This window comes from Hippopotamus amphibius, chromosome 17 (genome assembly GCF_030028045.1).
Source record: "Hippopotamus amphibius kiboko isolate mHipAmp2 chromosome 17, mHipAmp2.hap2, whole genome shotgun sequence".
Taxonomy (NCBI): Eukaryota; Metazoa; Chordata; class Mammalia; order Artiodactyla; family Hippopotamidae; genus Hippopotamus; species Hippopotamus amphibius.
Genome location: NC_080202.1, coordinates 1,985,451 through 2,006,204, shown reverse-complemented (window position 1 = coordinate 2,006,204; position 20,754 = coordinate 1,985,451). Strand labels below are relative to the sequence as shown.

Below are 20,754 nucleotides of genomic sequence, written 5' to 3'. Positions count from 1 at the left end.
GGGTCCTAAGAGCCGAGAGGGAAAACGAGGCAGGGCAAGGAGAGTGGCCGAGGCCACACGTGACACACAGTGGTCGGGACGCGTCCGACAAGGTGACCGTGAGCACAGACTTAGGGCAGGAGAAGTGGCGGAGTGCAGGGGGGAGGGGAGGGGTGCTCCAGGCCGAGGGGCAGCACCTGGACGCCTGGAGGCCGCGTGTCCACAGCCCAGGGAGCCAGGGTGGGGGACGGCGGGGGGACTTTGCTCCCCTCTGAGTGGGTGGGAGAGCCTGGAGGGTTTTAAGCAGAGAAGTGACATGACTTATGTTGAAAGGACCACTCGGCTTCTGTTGAAAGCGGAGTGTAGGCTGCAGGGTCAGAAGCAGGAAGGTGGTGGCGTGTGCCCGGTGGCCCCGAGAGGCCATGGGAGCTGTTGGGAGTCGACATTTATTTTGAAGATAGGCCTTCATTGCTGCGCACAGGCTTTCTCTAGTTGTGGACAGCAGGGCCTACTCTTCGTTGTCATGTGCAGGCTTCTCATTGCGGTGGTTTCTCTTGCTGTAGAGCACGGGCTCTAGGGGCGCGGGCTTCAGTAGTTGCAACATTGCAACACGCGGGCTCAGTAGTTGTGGCTTGTGGGCTCTAGAGCGCAGGATCAGCCGTTGTGGCGCACGGGCTTAGTTGCTCCACGGCATGTGGGATCTTCCCAGAGCAGGGATCAAACCCGTGTCCCCTGCATTGGCAGGCAGATTCTTAACCACCGCACCACCCGGAAGTCCCGGTAGGTGGCTTTTTGCCGATGGACCGTGGGGTATGAGAAAAGGAGGGTCCCAGGAGGATGCCATGGGCTGTGGCCTGAGCGAAGGATGGAGTTGCTACTTACTCAAATGGTTTGGGGGCGGGAGAGATGGAGGGGAAGGAGCACAAATTCAGTTTTAGACGTGTCGCCTGCAAGGGGCCCTCCAGACATCCACGAGGTGGCGTCGCAAAGGCAGGTGGAGCAGTGCTGGCTGGAGACGCAAGTCTGTGTGTCATCCACACGTGGGTGTTAAAATCCATGAGAGCGGACGCCATCACCTAGAACCACTCCTCTCACGGGGGACAGCGCTGTCGCTCGGGGAGGGTGTCGGACATGGGCGGGGGCATCTTCAGTCGCCACCGTGAGTGGAGGCGCTGCTGACGTCTAAGGGGCAGGAGGATGGAGAACCCAGACGTCCTGCCACGAAAGCGACAACGTGCACAAAGAATCGCCCCGCACCCCACAGGCCTCACGGGCTCTGCAGACACTCGCAGAGGTGGAGCGCCCTGCTCTCCGAGCCAAGAGCCTCCCTCTGTTTTACGTATGAAACAGTATATTTCTTGCACAACTTTAAGATACACTCAACTGTCTAAGAACAACAGGGAAAGACTGCACTTGGGCTCAGAACTTGGCCAGGAGTGCTCCGTAAACCATCACGTCACCGCCCCCACAGCCTTCCTGGTATCTGAGTCATCGACGCGACAACCCTGCGTCCGTCTGCCCGGAGCTGCCACGTCCACGGGGCTCCTTCAGTGGAGTCACGCTCAGGCAGACACGGGGTGGGGGGGTGGGGAATGCGGATTATTTAATTACAAACAATGTTCCTTTTGTTTTTCTTCTACAGTTAGGATACTACACTGATTTCTCCAAAGTGTGTGTGTAGGTAGGTGACACTGTCTCTGAGTTTCACCTTGGGGTGAGGAAAGAGGCGCCCCCGGCCCACCCGATGTTAGGAACCCCTGAGGGTGAGGAGGATCCAGGGGCGGAGACCCCCCCGCACACCAGGGGCTGCCCAGGTAGGGGAGGGGACAACGGAGAGGAGGAAGCCCAGACGCAGGCGGGTGGGGCGCTTATCAGGGCCCCGGTGAGGCTGAGCCCATCTAGGGGGCACTGGGGGCAAACGTGGCCCAGGGCAGGGGGTCCCCGTCACTCTGTTAACCTGCACGTTTCCTCTCTCAACCCCAGGGCACCCCAACTGCACCCCCTCTGCTCTGTGCCTTCAGGTCAAGTGATGCCGGGGCTCCTGGAGCCTCACCTGCTGTCACGGAGCGCCCAGCAGCCCCGCCCTGGTGTCCCAGCCATACCTTGCTGAGTCGGGACTCAAAGGCCAGTGAGGTGGACGACTTGGAGCTCTTCATGCCAGGAGAGGGGGCTGGGAGGGGCCGGGTGCGGTCCCCCCCGTGGCTCCCCGGCCGAGCGACTGGATTCCAGGGCTTGGCTGCACTCCGCATGTTGGTCCCGGTGGATCCCTCTGTACAAGAGCAGAAAAGAAAAGCGTGTCCACACTCGAACCTGCGGAGAGACGTCACAGAGCTTCACCCCCACGCGCCACGGGGACCCCTGCTGTCACGGACAAGCCTCTGGGCCGAGGCTGCACACAGCATGTTACTCCTGAGGCGGTACCTTTGCACCAGGCACCTTTCTCCAGCTTCACAACAGCTTTCACCAAACTACGAGACACCCACGGGCAACAGTACTGGTGTTCTGACATCACCCTCAGCAAAATGGTGGCTCCTCCCTGGTCAGAGGCACCCAACACAGTCTTACTATACACACTCTCTCTATACATATACATACAGACATCTCCCCACATAAAACAAGTCAGCTTGAGTCAAGACATACTGTGTCCGTAAGCCTTGCCGCTGTACAGGTGACAGCTGAGCGACTTATATAATTTCCACATGGACGTAAATGAATTATTTGAAAATCAGAGTTCACAGAAGCACAGCTCTTTTCTTCTTTTGGGCAAACATGGTATCAATTAAAAACTAATAGGGCAGGGGACGTCCCTGGTGGTCCCGTGGTTAAGACTCCACGCTCCCAATGCAGGGGGCCCACGTGCGATCCCTGGTCAGGGAACTAGATCCGACATGCCGCAGCTGAAGATCCCACATGCCGCAACTAAGACCCGGCGCAGCCAAATAAAAAAATAAACAAAACTTTTTTTAAATTAATAGGGTAGATTTTGATTGGGCAGACCTGACATTACAGGGCAGAGTTACCCCCAAACTAAAACATTCCATGAAAGATAACTTGTGCGAAAGAGTAGGACGCGGTTGAAGACGTAGGGGGGAGTCCACGTCCACAGGGGAGGAAGGCGGCCTGAGTCCTGCCTCCCCTGGGGCCGCCCATCTCCCACCCTCCCCGAGCCCGCGTTGTTCTCAGTAGCACAATGGGACCCTGACTCCGCCCGTCCCCGTGGGCTCTCATGACCAGGGGTATGAGACAGAAGACCAGAGCCGCAGACAGGAAACACGTCAAAAAATGCGCTTTTTTTCAAATTGAAGAAAATGAAGAAACACCACTAGGTGACAGCTAAGGCCAGTGGCCACACTCCGTGCCCACCCCGGGCTTGCAGCGGGTGCTCAGCCGCCCTGGGCCCCTCTCCCCTCACCGCATCCCAGGACACCCTGTTCTGTAGAGAGAGAACAGGCTGCCTCCCCAGCCTGGCCCAGCGGGGACCTCGTCCTGTTCTTGTCTCCTTTCCTGGGGACCCCATTTCCACCCACGGCCTCCCAGCCACGGCCTTCCAGTGCCTGCTCCTACTTAAAGGGAACAGCAGGTGGCAGGGGTCCAGGACCCTCCCTGGGGCTCATTCTGCAGCACTGCTCACCTGGAAACTGTGCCAGTGTGGCTACAGGTGGAAATCCTATTTTGAAGACGGCGATTTGTTTTCTAAAGTGTTTCTGAGAAAAATTATTCACGATTTCAGTTATGTGATGAGCTCAGCACCTTATTAGTTTCAGCTTGGTTCCAGGTATCCTGATTTTTTAAAATTCTGTATTTAAAAAACCTCTTCTCGTGCACTTTAGTGATGTTTAGCACCAGCTGTTTTCCTTTCTCAGCCCACAATTTTTAATGCTGGTTTCCACAGCAACAATGAAAGAATGCCTAGTTAAGACCTACATGGCAATTACTTTTATTAAGACTCCCAATATCAAATGAACGCACATAGCCTGCGTGACTCTTGGAGAGAATCAGTGATGAATTTTACCCACGACTGCAGGACCAACCAGCAACACGTCAGTCTCACTCACGGAGACGAGAAGGAAAACACTCGTTTCATCAAGGCGCCCTTTTACGTGATGATTGCAACTACTTAGAGGTGGTTATTGCAGGGCTTACTTGATGAAAAGAGGTGATTCTACAATGCACCTATGCTTTCCAAAATCTGCCCCACTCACCCCTGAAATGAGATGCTTCTTATTTATTCCCTGGAAGAAAGATAAGAATGTGAAGAGGAAAAGCAGAAGGAAGACCATAGAAAATTTCCCTGATGTTGCCCTAAGTCCTTGGCAAAAAGAAAAAAAAAACAGTAATAATAATAAAGGAAAGAAAGAAGGGAAGAAAGGAATGAAGGAAGGAAGGGAGGAAGGAAGGAAGGAAGGAAGGAAGGAAGGAAGGAAGGAAGGAAGGAAGGAAGGGGATGGGAAGGGAAAAAAGGCATCCCAGTCAAAATTCCAGATCTAAACTCTTAACCTCTGACAACCTTCTAGACAATCACCTGAAAAACGTGCAGCCACTTTCCAAAGGCTGCCAGGTTACTTGCTCTGAGGCAAAATTCTCAGGGTGACTTGGTTTGCATCCTCACACCTCTCTTTATTCTGCTACAACCTTGAACCCAATCAAATTACTCCGAGACGCGTGTACTCAGAGGGCCTTCCTCCCCGGGCCCCTCCTCACTGCCAGGCTCTCTCTCCTTGGCCCCCGTCACGCGTCTTTCCCATTATTTCCCCAGACAGAGGCTTCTCTCTTATACTCATGCACCAGCCAGACTCCAGATTCCATCTTCTCCCAGAGTTCCAAATACACAGACATGAGATAAGTAACGTCCCCTCTTGGACCGGGGAGAGAGCTGCGGGTGGGATGCCAGGGTGGCAGTGGGGGGCAGGGGAGGGGGGGGGTCCTGGAGGGGTAGGTAGCGGGCTCTGGCAGATCAATGCAGCTTTCCAGGGACAAGAGGATGAGCGTGCCCGGTGGGGAAACCGCCCCCACCGGGCTGAAGGCCAGCTTTGCGCCCTGCTCCCCACTCTCCATGCCCGCCCCCGCCCCGCAGGACCGGTGTCTTCCGAGTGTTCTCCAATCTTCCGAGGCCGCCTCCTTCCCCTTGCTCTGCTCACACCCAGCCCTGGGCTCTTCGGGAACAGACCTAGAAAGGTGCATCCTCGGAGCAGTCCACACACAGCACTTGGCCTGCTCTGGCCCCGCCCTCTGTCCACTCCCAGGAAGGCCTCCTGCTGGAAGCGGGCAGGGTCCCCCGGCCCACGCCTGGCTTCCGCAGACTTCCACCCAATCCACTTCCCACCGCCTCCTCTCCGGCCCTCCTCTCGCCCCTCACCCGGCCTGCCGCTGCTCAGCCTTTCACGTGTCATCAAACCCTCACCGTAACCCTACGAGGTAGGGGCGACCCCAGTCGACAGATGGGGAAACTCGGTTCCACTCAGGGAGGTTAGGCAACGTGCCCAAACCCGGAGGTTATGATATAGCCAGGATTCAAACCCAGTTTCGACGGGCTCTTATACGTCAGGGGTGGGTATGGCCTCCCTGGGTAATCCTTGCTCCCATGGGAAAGCACACGGGCTTCTGGACCCAGTGCTCCTGGTCCAAATCCAGCTCCACCACGCGCTGTGTGGACGTGGGCACGCTTTCTGAGCACTGTGATTCTCAACATCTTCCCGCAGGAAACGGAGCTACTGGTGCCTGTGTCATAAAACTGAAGATGAAGGAGAGCAGGGCCTCGGAAGGCACTCAGTGAACATCAGCTGCCCCCCCGGGCCCCGCCCAGCAGCTCAGTGTTCAGGCGCGGCTGCTCTGCTTTCCTTACGCGGCAACACCAGCCGTGGGTCAGTGGAATCAACGTTGAGTGGCTGGGGTCAGACACGCTCCCCAGATTTAAGGGAAGTGCTCTCCTTGCTCACAGAGCAGCCTTTTCACTTGGAAAGGCAAGAGAGGGAAATCACTGAGGAAGGTGAACAACGAGTGCAGACACCTTGCTGTCACTAGAACTGGCCCCCGGCTGCTGAAAGATAAACACAGGCATGAATGCTGGGTGAACCATACGTTTCTCAGGGATGTGAATTAGTAACAGAAAATAAACAGATGGGTTGTGGCCAAGGACAAGATAATGAAAAAAAGGTTTCCATCTAAAATTCCTAAAATTCCTCCTAACCATCTCAAAAGATCAAACTGATCAAGAAATTGCAGTTGACCCCTGAAGAACATGGGGCTTCATCTGCCCATAATTTATAGGCCTCGGTGTCTGCAGTTCCTTAGTACCCGCCCACCACGGACCACGCTGTACGGTAGCATCCACAGCTGAAAAACATCCTCTTGTAAGTAGGTCCACGCAGCCCAGACCCTTGTTATTTGAGGGTCCACAGCCGTTACATGTAGGAGCTCACGGGGGCAGAAGAAGGTCTTCACGGGGGTGTTTTCCCTAATTATTCTCATTTTCTTCCCAAGCGTCTTTCCTCTGTAGAATCGTGTAAGACTTCTATTTCAACCGTAACTCATAAATTGTCTGGCGTGAAGAGAGGGAGGGTAGAGGGGACGCAGTCAGGAGTGTGATGCGTGTGCAGGCACCGGGGAGGGTCAGGGCCCCCCCAGCATGCTGCTGGGCTGCGTCCCCGCCGCCTTCGGAACCTGCGCGGTAGGGGTCGTCTCGGGCTTCAGATTGGTTACCCTTTCAAGGCAAGAAAACAGAAAGGCGACTGGGAAACCATTCTGGACCATCACAAACAATGAGGAGGGTGCCGGGACGTCCCTGGCAGCCCTGGGGGTTAAGACTCCGCTTCCACTGCGGGGGGCGTGGGTTCGATCCCCGGTCAGGGAACCAAGATCCCACACGCCGTGCAGCTCGGCCAAAAATAAATTTTAAAAAAATTATAAGGAGTGTCTGGGAGTGGGAGAGGGCATTGAGCTTTGCACTCCAAGTACAATAAGCCCCAGGAAGCCGAGCGCTGAGGCATTCAAGTCTGAGAGCGAACAAAATAAGAATGTTCACATAGCTCAACTACCAGGGGACGCGGCAGGAAACAGAAGGCAAGTGAACAGCACGCTGAAAATATCTAGCTAGAACTTTCTAGAACACGGGCTCATTTGCTCTGACCGCTTCAGCAGGGCGGGGGGGGGGGGGGACGGCTCTGCCCCTGGGGGACATCTGGCGATGTGCGCAGCAGCTTCGGGTTGCCACGACTTGGAGGGGGGATGCCCGGGCAGAGCCAGGGATGCTGCTGGACATCCCAGTACCCGAAGGGCGGCCCCACAACAGAGAATGACGCGGTCTGAAGTGTCGCCTCGGGCGCTGGTTCTCAGACCCGCACCTGGTACGTTTCCCACCTAACCCTGGAACATTTACCCGGAGGAGCGGAGGGAATCCCGGACTTCGGCTGGAGGCCACAGGAAACTCTTCAAAGCGTATTATTTCCTGTTGGTCTGGAGATGAAAAGTCATCCTATTAGCCTTAGATTCCTTCCTGGTAAATGAGGAAAAGAACAGGTTTCCACACAGCAGTAGAAGGAAAATGGCAAACAAAGATTCTCTGAGCCCATCAGCAGAAGTCGTTGCAAGAAAATAAGAACCAAGAAGGGATAAAACAAACACTAAACAGGAAAGAACCTCTGCCCAGCACCAGCCACACCATCTCAAGCCCAAGACAAACTCTGGAAATGGAATAGGGACTTGCAGAAGCTACAACAGGCTGCCACGAGGTGGAGACCACAACGGGTAGGGCTCAGTCTGGAATGAGAAACAGGAAGAGCCGTTCTCTCAATAAGAAACACAGACCCTAGAGAGAGGCTGTAATCTCGGAGCTATATTGAGACCAAACCCTCAGAATCGCTGCTCCAGGCCATCCTTCTGTCTCCAAAGCTGCACCAAGAAGCCGGCGTCCCACAGAGCTGGTGGCCATAATCAGTAGTTATTTCCTTACCTATAACGTGGCTTCACATCAAAGAATGAAAAGAATGAGCCAAGGCAGCAGAAAAGGAGACGGAAATAAAATACTTCAGGAACTCTTTCTATAGGAATAGTTTCAAAAGGTCTATTGAAAGAGCAACTAAGAATATAAACTATAGAAGAGTGCCAAGACCATCCAACAGGGAAGGATAGTCTTTTCAACAAATGGTGCTGAGAAACCTGGATATCCACATCAGAAGAATGCAGTTGAACCCTTACCTTACCCCACATACAAAAATGAACCCAAAGTGTATTAAAGACCTAAATGTAAGAGCCCAAACTGTAAAACTCTTGGAGGAAAACACAGGGGAAAAGCTTCACGACATTGGATTTGGCAATGAATTCTTAAATATGACACCAAAACCATGGGCAACAAGAAAAACTAGATAAATTGGACTATGTCAAAATTAAACACTTTCGTGCATCCAAAAACACAATCAACAGGGAAATGGCAACTCACAGCATGGAAGAAAGTGCTGGCAAAGGGGTTTGCTGTGGACTGAACTGTATCCCCTCCGCCACCACATGTACATGTTGAAGCCCTAATTCTCCAAGTGAATGCATTTGGAGATAGGGCTTTTCAGAGGTAAAGTAAGGTTAAACGAAGTGATGAGGGTGGATCCTAATCCAATAGGGTTGGTGGCCTTATTAGACAAGGGAGGGAGGGAGAGAGAGAGAGAGAGCTCTCCCCTGTGCACACACAGACGGAAGGCCGCGTGAGGACACGGTGAGAAGGTGGCCGTCTGCAGGCCAGGAAGAGAGCCCGCACCGAGAACCAAACCAGCCGCACCTTGCTCTTGGACTTCCCAGCCTCCAGACCTGTAGGAAATACATTTCTGTTGTTTAAGTCACTCAGTCTATGGTATTTTTGTTATGACAGCCCAGGCAGACCAAGACAGGGTTAATATCTAGAATGTATAAAGAACTCCTGCAACGCAACAGCAAAAGCAAACCTGATTTAAAGATGGACAAAGCGTGTGAATAGACATTTCTCCAAAGGAGATACATGCGCGGCCAATAAGCACGTGAAAAGATGCTCAACATCACTCATCATCAGGGAGATGCAAATCAAAACCACAAGGAGATACCACGTCACACCCGTTAGGACGGCTGCTACCAAACCAAACCAGAAAATAACAAATGCTGGTTGAGGACATGGAGAAATCTGGAACTCTTATGAACTGCGGCTGGAAAGATAAAACGGTGCAGCTGCTATGGAAAGCAGTATGGTAGTTCCTCAAAAAATAAAAAGTAGATTTTACCGTATGATCCAGCAATTCCACGTCTGGGTACATTCCCAAAGGAATTGAGAGCGGGGTCTCAAAGAGATAGTTGCACACCCGTGTTCACAGCAGCACTACTCACAACAGCCAAAAGGTGGGAGCGACCCAAATGTCCACTGAGAGATGAGTCGATACACAAAACGTGACCTATACATACGGTGGCATATCATTCCGTCTTAAAAAGGAAGGAAATTCTGATGCATTCTACAGCATGGATGAATCTTGAGGACATTACGCTACGTGAAATAAGCCCGGCAGAAAAAGACAAAGACACTTGCATGATGACATTTACATGAAGTACGTAGAGGAGTCACATTCAAAGGAACAGAAAGTAAAACGGTGGTTGCCGGGGGCTGGGAGGAGAGGGGAATAGGAGTCATTGTTTAATGGGGACAGAGTTTCAGTTCTGTAAGATAAAAACAGTGCTGGGGACGGAGGGTGGTGATGGTTGCACAACAGTGTGAATGTACTTAATGCCACGGAACTACACACTTAAAAATGGTTAAGACAGTAAATTTTATACTATGTGTATTTTACCACGATTCTTAAAAATGTGATAAGAAAGACAAAACAAAACAAAAACTATCGTGCGGGAGGGAACCTCGACTTTCACCTCCATCTCGGCAAAAGCATCTTCAGTCACGAAGTTTGTTCCGTCGCTTGCCCCTGCCTCCGTCTGGGACATCAGCTGGGAAACTGGGGAGAGCACAGAAAGGACCCAGGCACGCGGGGGTGGGCCGCTCTGGAGCAGCAACACGGGACGGTGCAGAGCCCGGCTCGGATGTTACCACCCCAGCCTGCGGGGTCGGGGAGGAAGCCGCTGGGACCCAGAGAGAGCTGGACCAAGAGCAGAAGCCGAGGCCTCCGCAGAGAAATGCAACCAACCCATGGGGACGCGGAGGGAGGAGCTGGGGAGAGAAAGGCCTCAAGTGCATCCTCCCCGACCCTCCAGTGCGGCTCAGGGGCTCATGGAGAAGGGGGGGTGCCACCACTGATGCAGCGTCCACAGGTGGCGGCGATGTGGAAGGACACATGGAGGCCTGGCCACCTCCCACCCGCCTTCCAAAGTGAGCTCAGGGGTCTCCCCCCAGAAGCCTCCCCCAGCCCAGGAGGGCATCCTCGGGGCTCCTACCCTCATCGTCCACCGAGCCACCTCACAGCTGGCCTGTCGCCCTCCCAGGGGGCCCCCAGTTCGCTGCCACGCACAGAACGCCCTGAAACAGCAGCTTCTCCGACTTCCCATTTCCATCATCAGCTCGGCCTCCCTCCTGGCCTCCCAGACTCGAAACCTCCGAGCATCTTGGCCTCCCTGGCCCCTCCCCCCAGGGCCACTCCTCAAACCCACAGCTGCCCGGGGAGCTCGGGCTCCTACCCCGACCCCCGAGCCCTCCTCCTTCTCCGTGTGGACCGAGCACAGCTCCGGCTTCTCCCCTGAAAGTCCCTCCTGGAGTCACCCCTTCCCCGCGCTCCGGCCCGACTTGACCGGAGCATCGAGCTGGGGCTGCTCCCACTCAGGCCCTGGTCAGTGCTCCCCCTCACATCACGCACGTGCCAGGCTCGGGGCCAGAGCCGCCCCAGGGGCAGCGCAGTCACCAGCTTCACAACCACCACCAGTGAGGCCCGAGGAGTCTGCTTACTTACTGAGCCGGGGCCTGTGCTTGGCCTTGCTCCAAATCAAGGGACTGCCTGGCTGGGCTCTGCCAGCCCTGGGGGCCGCGCCCTGCCGTGCACCAGGCCCGGGCCTCTCCACTGTTCCCGTCCGGGGGCATCCACACCCGGAGACCCCCCTCTACGAACGCTCCGGCCTCTCTTGCGAGGCTCTGCGAACAAGACTTTCTGGTACTCACCCCCTCAAGCCTCTCTCCCCACATTTCCCTGCCCCCCATCCTGCCCCCCTCCCGATGCCGCCGCATCCCCATCGGTCCTGGCTCTGCGGCTGCCCGTCTGCCCACGAGAGTTAATGCCATTCAGCGGCCGGAGGCTCCTTTAAAAGCACAAATGATAAAAATGGCTAGCGTGGTAAATTTCGTGGGGGGTGTGTGTGTGCGCGCGCGCTTAACCACAATTTAAATTTTTAAAATTATGAGAAAAAAAAACCAAACACAAGTCAGATCATGTCCCTCCCTATGGAGAACTTCCCTGGGGTTTCTCACTATATTTAGAGTGAAAATCCAAGATTTGTCACAACCCCGAAGTCCTAGGCTGTCGGGCCGCCCATCTCCATCCCGAGACCCTCCCCTGTGCTGCAGCTCCTGAGACGTGCCCCGCTGCTTCCCGAGGAGGAGCGCTGCACCGGAAGGCCCCCCCGCCCCAGCTCTGCACACCCGGGGGCCCTTCCTCCGAAAGGCCTTCTCCTTCCGGTCTCTGGAGGAGCTGACGGCACAGCCCTGGTCATTCCTTCGGAGCTTTTATCCCCAAACCCAGCCTCTGGCTGCCCCTGCTCATCCCCCACGGATCATGTCCCTCCCCCCGCCCCTCCTCCCGCCCCATGCATCTCCGAGGGCACCTCCCCTCCCGGTGCCTCACGGTGTCCTGGCGCACAGAGCAGGTGCTTAACCCACGTTAGCTAATGGATGTTTAGCTCCTGCCTGTCACTGAAGAAATGTGTGCGGGTGTCCCCCTGCCCTTCCCTCGCTAGCCAGGCGCCCACATTCGCAAAGGAAGGGCTGAATTAATCAGAGAACACAAAACGGAGCCACAGAGCAAAGACAGTCCCTCTCCCGTAAGGCTTTCAAATGCCTCTAAACAACTACCAAATAAGCAATCCCCAAGCTGCTTCCAGGATGAGAACCCTGCGGATACGGATGCAGAGCCTTCCAGCATCATTCCCTTGAAAACAGGGTTCACGCCGATGTACACGCATTAGCCTGGTGAAATTCAGCTCACTGACTTACAACAGGCTGGAGAAAGAGTTCCTAAAGTTATTCAGCACTAAGTCTCTAAAATCATCTACTGACTCAGCACCATTCCTGACTCTATTCCCGAAGGACGACTACGGCTTTTTAAATTTGTGCTGTACATCCCAGGTTCACAGTAACGGTCAATATTTTACAATTGTATGCTTTAAGATTTTAGACATCTTAACTGAAACATCATAATACATGAATTTCTATTGGATGCTCTGTTAAGTGGTAGCCAATGGCAACCACAGGTTTAGGGACCCAACAATTTAAAGGATCACGTCTAAGCAAGTACCTTTTATGCAACCTTCTCTGTTTCTTTGTTCCTACCGGGGCCCCTCAGCCAGGTGGGACCAGGGGTAGAGCCCTATGATGTCAGTGGCACAGCTGGCAAGGAAACAGGCGGCCACCTCTGACTCATTCTGTTCTATTTCCTCTAGAAACAATGCAAACACTGCACTCCAGTCCCCCAGCAAAACCCTATGCCCTCCACCCACTCACGTCAGGGCACTTGCCCTGCAGAGGTGGGGGGGGCACACCTGTCCCCTCCTCAGCACTGCTGGGCACAGATGCACACAGGGACCCTCCGTCCACTGCCCCCTTGGCTCACTGTGTGTCGGCCACACGGGCCTCTGGCCACAGGACAATAGAGGCCAGGGAGAAGGCAGCCCCCGCTTTGCAGACTCAGGTGGGGCAGCTCCCACACCACACGCTCCACACTGCACGCGGGGCTCGAGGGAAACCACGGAAGCTCGGCTCCCGAGGCCCCTCGCTGAGAAAGCCGCTCGACACTCACGCCATTCACGAGCTGTGGGGGGAGAGCCAGCACACGCCCGCGACTCCGACTCAGGGCCCGAGCGTGGCCGTGAACCCTTCTCCACCATCCCAGGCCCCGCAGGCTCGCGAGTCACAAGCCATGCCCCCGCCATGGCCCCTCCCCTCCCATACTTTAATCACCCCGACTCAGCGTCTCTTCCCCCGAAGGACGTGCTCCTCCCCACCGGGTCCTCACCACGCGTCTGCTGCCGGCGGAGGCCGGGGACCCCCAGGACGAAAGGGAGGGCTCACCCGACAGACCCTGAGCTGTTGGCCAGTTTCTGACCGTGTGTTGTCTGTCTGTGTATGTGTCTGTGTGTATCTATTTCTGTGTGTGCATTTGTCTGTATGTCTGGAGGGGCGGGGGCAGTGGGAAAAACCATTTTGGTTTTTTTAGGATTTTTTGATTGAAGTCGAGTTGATTTGCAATGTTGTGTAAGTTTCAAGTGTACAGCAAAGTGACTGTTTCATATCTTTATCTCTATATATTCTTTTTCAGATTATTCTCCCTTATAGATTATTACAGGATACTGAGTGCAGCTCCCTGTGCTACGCAGTAGGACCCTGCTGTTATCTATTTTATACACAGTCGCGTGTGCATGTCAATCCCAAGCTCCTGAATTAGGAACTGGGAACACCCAGTGTCATAACCACCGTAAACCTCAAGCTCGACCACATAAAGACCTTGCATGGGGAGGAAGCCAAGATGGACCCCGGTGCCCTTCTTCCTTCTCGCTCGAAGAGGAGGACGTCTCCTCTGATCGGTACCTTCAGAAGCCCGTGGCCCAGACAGACTCACAAAGGACCCCATTGCTGGTGGTGGGTTTCCTATAACGATGACGTTATTCTGAAAAGGCAGCCCTGAGTCCTGGGAGCTTGAAGGGTTTCGAGTGGCAGGGTCTCAACCGGATCCCAGCCACGCTGCGTGCCGTGGCCCAGGTAGTCTGTCCGCCTGTCCATCAGTCTGTCCGAGGCACACACTGAAGATCCTTCCGGGAGAACACTCATCCTGGGGGCTCAGGGAGGGAGGCAGGAACTGGGCCGAGAAGGCGGCACTGAAGGGTCCTTTCATCGTGTCTTTGAGGGGGATAGGGAAGCCTTGGCTCTCCGTGGCGGGCGGCCCAGTGGTGATGGAGGAGGGGCAGCAGGCGGCCCAGCTGCCCCACTGTGGCCCCAGGAGCTGGGTCTGCAAGACGGTCGGCAGCGAAGCCTCGAGTGCAGGGACGGGACAGCAGCAGCCACCCCGGGGCAGGGGAGGGACAGAGGGAGGGACGGCACAGCCTCTGAGCCTGTTAGCCGTCGGTGTTGACTCCTAGACCCCAGGAGGAAACGAGGGGGAAACGGAACTTTCCTGGAGCTTCTACAGGCACAGAGCATGCAGGGGCCTGAGTCAGGCTTGCACTGTCGCCCTGGCCACCCCGGGGCGTGGCAGACACCCCTTCTGGGTAAGGGGCAGAGTCCATCCCTCCCCTCGGGGTGTGGGAGTCGCCACCGCTCTGGATTTCTTTATTGTTACCGGATTAAGTTAAATCACTGAATGTGCTCGTTTCTTTTTTGTTTTCGCATTCCTGAAATACTCCTTTCTAACCCACAGGCTTCAGCTATTCTCCCGTAGCGCCAGCTGGCTCAGGAAAGCAACTGCTGTGCTCTGCAGGGTTAATGCCTTCAGAGCCTGGGACACGTCTATCTTTCCCCAGCACATGACGCTTTGAGGATTGTGTTTGAAACACACACAACAGCCACGGATATGACAGACCTTGTACAGGCTGCTCCTGGGACGACTCTGTCATCGTGGGTGCCTTGCAGGGGCCTCGGCAGCAAAGCTACAAGGAACAGCAAGACAGCTGCGGCTCTGCGGTCAGTCCCCGGGGCGAGAGCCCAAGACAATGATGCAACAGCCCTGTGGCCACCCCCCGAGGATGGGCTCTTTGTGATACGGAGGCGGAGGCGAAGTGAAGAAAGACAGTCCCCTGTCCCTCAGGGGACACGGCACCAGCGCTGTCACCAGGCTGCCCCCACCTTCTCTTTGTTCTGGGGTAAGGCCCACGGCATGCTCTGCCCACGTCTGCCAGGCGCCCTGCACTCAGACCCAGTGCCACAGAGGATGGGCAGCTGCTCTGTCACCAGGCTCCAGGCCCCCCCACGGCCACTCCGTGCCGGGACGACGGCTCCCCCCCGCCCCCCATCCCTACTTTCAACCTAAGCCCTGCTGTCCTGTCCTGCTTCCCCACCACAAGGAGCGTCCACTGCGCCCCTACCAGGCTGACCCCCTGCCGACTCATGTCCCGCCCAGCTCTCAGCCCAGAGCATCCTGCAGCAAAGGATGGTCTCACCTCTGTGGCTCCACAGCTCCGGGCTCACTGTCTGGGCCTGTAATCCGTGCTGGCTAAAGACAGATGGAAACCTCAATAAAACTAGAAAGCTGCTAGAAGACAGGAGAACACCTCTGTGACCTTCAGTTAGGCAACAATTTCTTAGAATCAACAAACACCAAAGTATGACCCATAAATAAAATTTAAAAAAAAAAAAACAGACAAATGGGACTTCCTCAAAACCTAAAACTTCTGCTCTTTGGAAGACATTGTCAAGAAAATGAAAAGCCAAGCCACCGACTGGAAGGGAAGCATCCCCAAAACACAAAACCGATAAAGGACTTCATTCCTGAGTCTATGAAGAAACTCAATGAAACTCAAGTAACTCAACGTAACTCAGTAAAAAATGGTCAAAGATTTAAACACTTCACCAAAGAAGATAGTTGGATGGCAACTAAACACTTGAAAAGGTGCTCGCTGTCACGAGTCATTAAGTAAATGCAGATCGAAACCACAAGGAGATACTATTACATGTCTAATTACAATGGCTTGAAATTTTTTTTTTAATTTTTCATTTTGTTATTTTTTTGGCTGCGTGGCTTGTGGGATCTTAGTTCCCCGACCAGGGATTGAACTGGGGGGTCTCAGCAGTAAAAGCGTGGCGTCCTAACCACTGGACCACCAGGGACTTCCCAAGAATGTCTTGAAATTTAAAAAAATAAAAACAAGTGCTAGTAAGGACATGAGCAAATGGAACTCGTGTTGGTGGAAATGCAAAATGGTGCAGCTGCTTTGCAAATCAGTGTACTCATTCCTTATTATTTTTTTTTAATTCAACAGAGTAAACTTTAAAGATCTCATTGGCTTTCTTCAACGATTCATGAATGGGGCAACATCCCATCTAGCAGATAGAAAGGAGCTCCGAGGAGCTGTACAAAGTGAAAGACTTTAACTGACAGAAGGAGCAGGAACAGGAAGTTATACTCGGCAAAAAGGCAGGCTGGTTACTACAAGATCACGTCCCTGTAGGGGACGCAGGGGTCCCCCAGGCAGATGACCTCACTGGTGCTGATCAGGCGATTCCTGATTGGTTTAAGGTCCTATTTCTGGGATACGCTGAAACTGTAATTAAGTGAAGGTTGTTGACGGGGGGCTCCACACCAATGACTCCATTTCAGGCCTCTTGCTTTTAACATTATAAAATTAAACAGGACTTTCTAGGTGGCGCAGTGGTTAAGAATCCGTCTGCCAATGCAGAGGACACGGGTTCAAGCCCTGCCCCAGGAAGATCCCACATGCCACAGAGCAACCAAGCCCGTGTGCCACAACTACTGAGCCCATGTGCTGCAACTACTGAAGCTCATGCGCCTAGAGCCCATACTCCACAACAAGAGAAGCCACCCCAATGAGGAGCCCGGTCACCACAATGAAGAGTAGCCCCTGCTCACAGCAACTAGAGAAAGCCCGTGTGCAGCAACGAAGACCCAACACAGCCAATAAATGAAATAAATAAATTTATAAAATTAAACATGCACTTATCACACAACCCAGCAATCCCAGTCCTCAGTATTTACTCAAGAGAAATGAAAACTTGCATCTGAGAGGGAAGCTTGATTCACAGGCTTGGTTCTGATGAAATAAACTTCAAATTTTCAGGCAAGATGAGAAAAATTTAAACACACTTTTTCTCTGCTTTTGGCCTCCTCCCTCCCCTCCAGTGTGCAGTGTGCAGCTGCGTGATACAGGCCCATCCCCCAGCGGCAGAGACACCGGCTCAACCATGAAGATCAACTTTTCTCCTTCTGCAACAAGGTCCTACTGTGTAGCACAGGGAAGTATACTCAATACTTTGTGATAACCTATAAGGGAAAAGAAGCTGAAAAAGAATGTAGATAGATATATGTATAACTGAATCACTTTGCTGTACACCTGAAACTAATACAACACTGTAAATCAACTATACTTCAATAAAACAATAAAATTAAAAAGCAAAACAAAACAAATTTTTTCTCCTTCTGGTACCAGCTATGCAACTCCTTAGAAGAAAACATTCTTTCTTCATCCTGTAAGCGGCCATGATGACCACCACCAACCTTGTATGTGCAGACGTCTTTGGTGAACTTTATGTGTAATGCCAATATACCGTTCCCTTAAAGACAGCGACTGGAGAAGAACAGACTGGTCAGATGACCTGGGGAGATACTGGGCCGCACCTAAAGGAAGTTCTGAGCTTAAATACTTACTTAGGACCTTATATTAGTGTTACTAGCTACACTGCTTGTATTCGGCCTATTTTACAAAAGCATTGTTTCCTACATCACCAAATGTGTGACTGGGCCTCAGATAAAATTAATGATGACGAGGTGACTTGAAAGGATTAACCTATATACAGTCCTGTACGAGCGATGATTGTAAGAGTGTACCTGTAGGTGTGGGAAGAAGCAGCAAGACGGAAGCGTTTCCTGGACCATCACAGACCAGTAGGACAGGCAGCCCAGAGGCTGTGGCTGCTGTTAACAGGGCCTCGTCCAGTTACAGCACACACAGTGACCCGTTAACAAAATCCTGGCCTCACCCGGGAACAAGCTTTCCTAGGGCCATGGGACAGATTGGTCACGAGATGCCTCCCAAACCTCGGTCAAAACGAAGACCAGAAGGGAAGGGACTGTAAAATAAAGGCCGTTGCCCACCATGCAGTTCCACGAGAACCACGTCATCCGTCGCGGCAGCCGCTGACCTACAACACATCCTGCAAGGAGGCACCCTGGGCCCTGGGGAAACTGGCAGAACCAGCCCTCAGGCCGCTGGACATTTTCAGGAGAAATTTTTTACGAACCTGGGTTCTCGCTTCTTCCCATACTTAAAAAACACTTTTTTAAAAAGCATGAACTGAGGGGTCTGTTCCCCGTGACCAGCAGCAGATGTCTGCCGAGATGAGTGCTGTGCTGCACGTACCCCGTGTGCCAAGGTCACACATGTGCCAGCTGCCCCCCTGCCCTCCTGGGAGCAGTGCCCAGAGCTACCCGAGAGGCCGGCTCCCACGTTATAATCCTCAGCTGGGCTCGAATGAAATCTCCATGTCTTTCTTAGACGGACTATGGATGAAATTTTTCCTTGTCAGTTCATAACAGCAAGAACTGGAAACAACCTAACTGTCTCCATGGAGGGTGGACAAACAGACTAGAGTGTCCATGCAGTGGAACACTCCTCACAGGTGAAAAAGAAGCAGCTGGTGGTACACGCGAAAAAGTGGATGAATTTTAGCCACACAACGCCAAGGGAGAGAAGTCCCCCTCCAGAGGCTTCCTGCTATGGGATCCACCCACACAGTGCTCTGGAAAAGGCCACACTCCAGGGACAGAACACAGACCAGCGGTTACCAGGGCCTGGCGGCGGGGCGGGGGGCTGGGGTATATAAATTATATCTGGTCTTTGCCCGTGGTTACCGGGATGGGGCTGGTCACCAGGAAGACCAAGTGATAAGACGGTTGGGATTTCAGCCCCTCCCCCCAACCTCTGGGAAGGAGGAGGCACCTGCAGGTGAAGCTCCGTAAAAACTCTTGAGTGAATGAACTGGGAGACTGGGATTGCCATACATACATTACTAAAAAGAAAAATATCAAATTGTACACTTTAAATCTATGCCGTTTATTGTACATCAATTGTATCCCAATAAAAGTTCTTAAAGGGAAAAGAAAAAAAAAACTCTTGAGCAATAAGGGTTGATGGCCTTCCGGGTTGGTGGACACGTCCTCACCAGGAGGGTGACGCACACCAGTTTCACAGGGACAGAGGCTCCTAGGGAAGCCTCGGGGCCCTTCTGGGCCGCCCCCTCTGCGCCCCTTCCTCTGGCTGTTCACCTGCATCCTTTATAATACCCTTGATAATGAACTGGCGAATGGAAGGATGTGTTTCTCTGAGTAGTAAATTGATCGAATCCGAGGAGGGGGTCCTGGGAACCTCTGATCTATAGCTGGTGGGTCGGAAGCACAGGGGTCCTCCTGGACCTGTGATCAGCGTGGGGGGGGGGCGCGTCTTGTGGGACTAAACCCGTAACACTCTGTCCAGGTGGACAGCACCAGAACTGAGTTAATTGCTTGGTGGATGGAGAACACGTTGGAGGGGCTGACGATAAAGAAGAGCCAGGGGGGCTTCCCTGGTGGTGCAGTGGTTAAGAATCTGCCTGCCAATGCAGGGGACACCGATTAGAGCCCTGGTCCAAGAAGATCCCCCATGCCGTGGAGCAACTAAGCCCGTGAGCCACAACTACTGAGCCTGCACTCCAGAGCCTTCGAGTCATAACTACTGAGCCTGTGTGCCGCCACTACTGAAGCCCGTGTGCCTAGAGCCCGTGCTCCGCAATAAGAGAAGCCACTGCAATGAGAAGCCCGTGCACCACAATGAAGAGTAGCTCCTGCTCACTGCAACTGTTTCTCAGCAACGAAGACCCAATACAGCCAATAAATAAATAAAATAAATAAATTTATTTAGAAAGAAAGAGAAAGAAAAAGGAAGGAAGGAAGGAAGGAAGGAAGGAAGGAAGGAAGGAAGGAAGGAAGGAAGGAAGAAAGGAAGAAAGGAAGAAAGGAAGAAAGAAAGAAAAAGAAAGGAAGGAAGAAAGGAGTCTGCTGAAGGGTCGTGATGCATGAGAACAGGCAGAGGCTTGAGGACGAAGTGGTATTTGAACAAGACTCTTGTTACAGGCTGAACGGTGTCCCCACAAATGCATATATTGAAGTCCTAACTCCTAAGCACCTCAGAATGTAACTGCATTTGGACACAGAGCCTTAAAGATGCAATTAAGGTAAAATGAGGCCATCGGGCTGGGCCCTAATCCTACATGACTGGTCCTCATGGGAAGAGAGCAGGACACAGACTCACACAGGGGGACGACCGCGTGAGGACGCAGGCAGAAGATGGCCGTCTGCACACCAAAGAGAGAGGCCTTGGGAGAAGCCCACCCTGCTGGCACCTTGATCTTGGACTTGCAGCCTCCAGAACTGTGAGAAGATAAATGTCTGTGTTTAAGCCCCCCAGTCTGGGTGCTTTGCTAGGGCGGCCCCAAGGACTCAGCAGCTCCGCGGATGGGGCCACGGATACAGGGAAACTGGAAGAGAGGGCATTTTAGGTGGGAAGCCCACCCAGGCGGCGGTGGGCACTGGAGCGGATTGTGGGGTTTCCTGAAAGCTGGGTTAAGGGGTTGAGACGTCACCCCGCAGGTCCGAGTGCCTCTTCCCTGTGTGACTGGTGGCAACTCAGTACCATGTGTGACTGAAGGGCATGGCGGTGGCGGGGCCAGGGGTCCCCCAGGCAGGGCCGCCCGCTGCTGGGGCCACCGGGCGCCCCAAACCAGCGCACACGAGCCCCTTGAGTGATGCGGTGGCTTCTGGGGACAACAAATGTTTGTTGCTTTAAAAGCTCTATATGTATTTTAACCTGAGACCCTCAGGACCACGCTGTGATGCCCTTGTGAGACGTCAGAGCGTTGAT

General features: G+C 53.5%; 1 protein-coding gene across 5 annotated transcripts in view; it reads right to left on the bottom strand.

Annotated features, from left to right (window-relative positions):
* The window catches only part of SPECC1 (sperm antigen with calponin homology and coiled-coil domains 1), a 187,088-nt gene that overhangs the window by 160,573 nt on the left and 5,761 nt on the right, over window positions 1-20,754 (bottom strand). For all 5 annotated transcript variants that reach the window (XR_009050023.1, XR_009050024.1, XM_057716152.1 and 2 more), the window contains exon 2: window positions 2,082-2,248. Coding sequence is in view for 3 of the 5 variants with exons in the window: in XM_057716152.1 (XP_057572135.1) it covers window positions 2,082-2,228 (147 nt within the window). In the remaining 2 variants the exon portion in view is untranslated. The remainder of the gene's footprint in view (window positions 1-2,081; window positions 2,249-20,754) is intronic.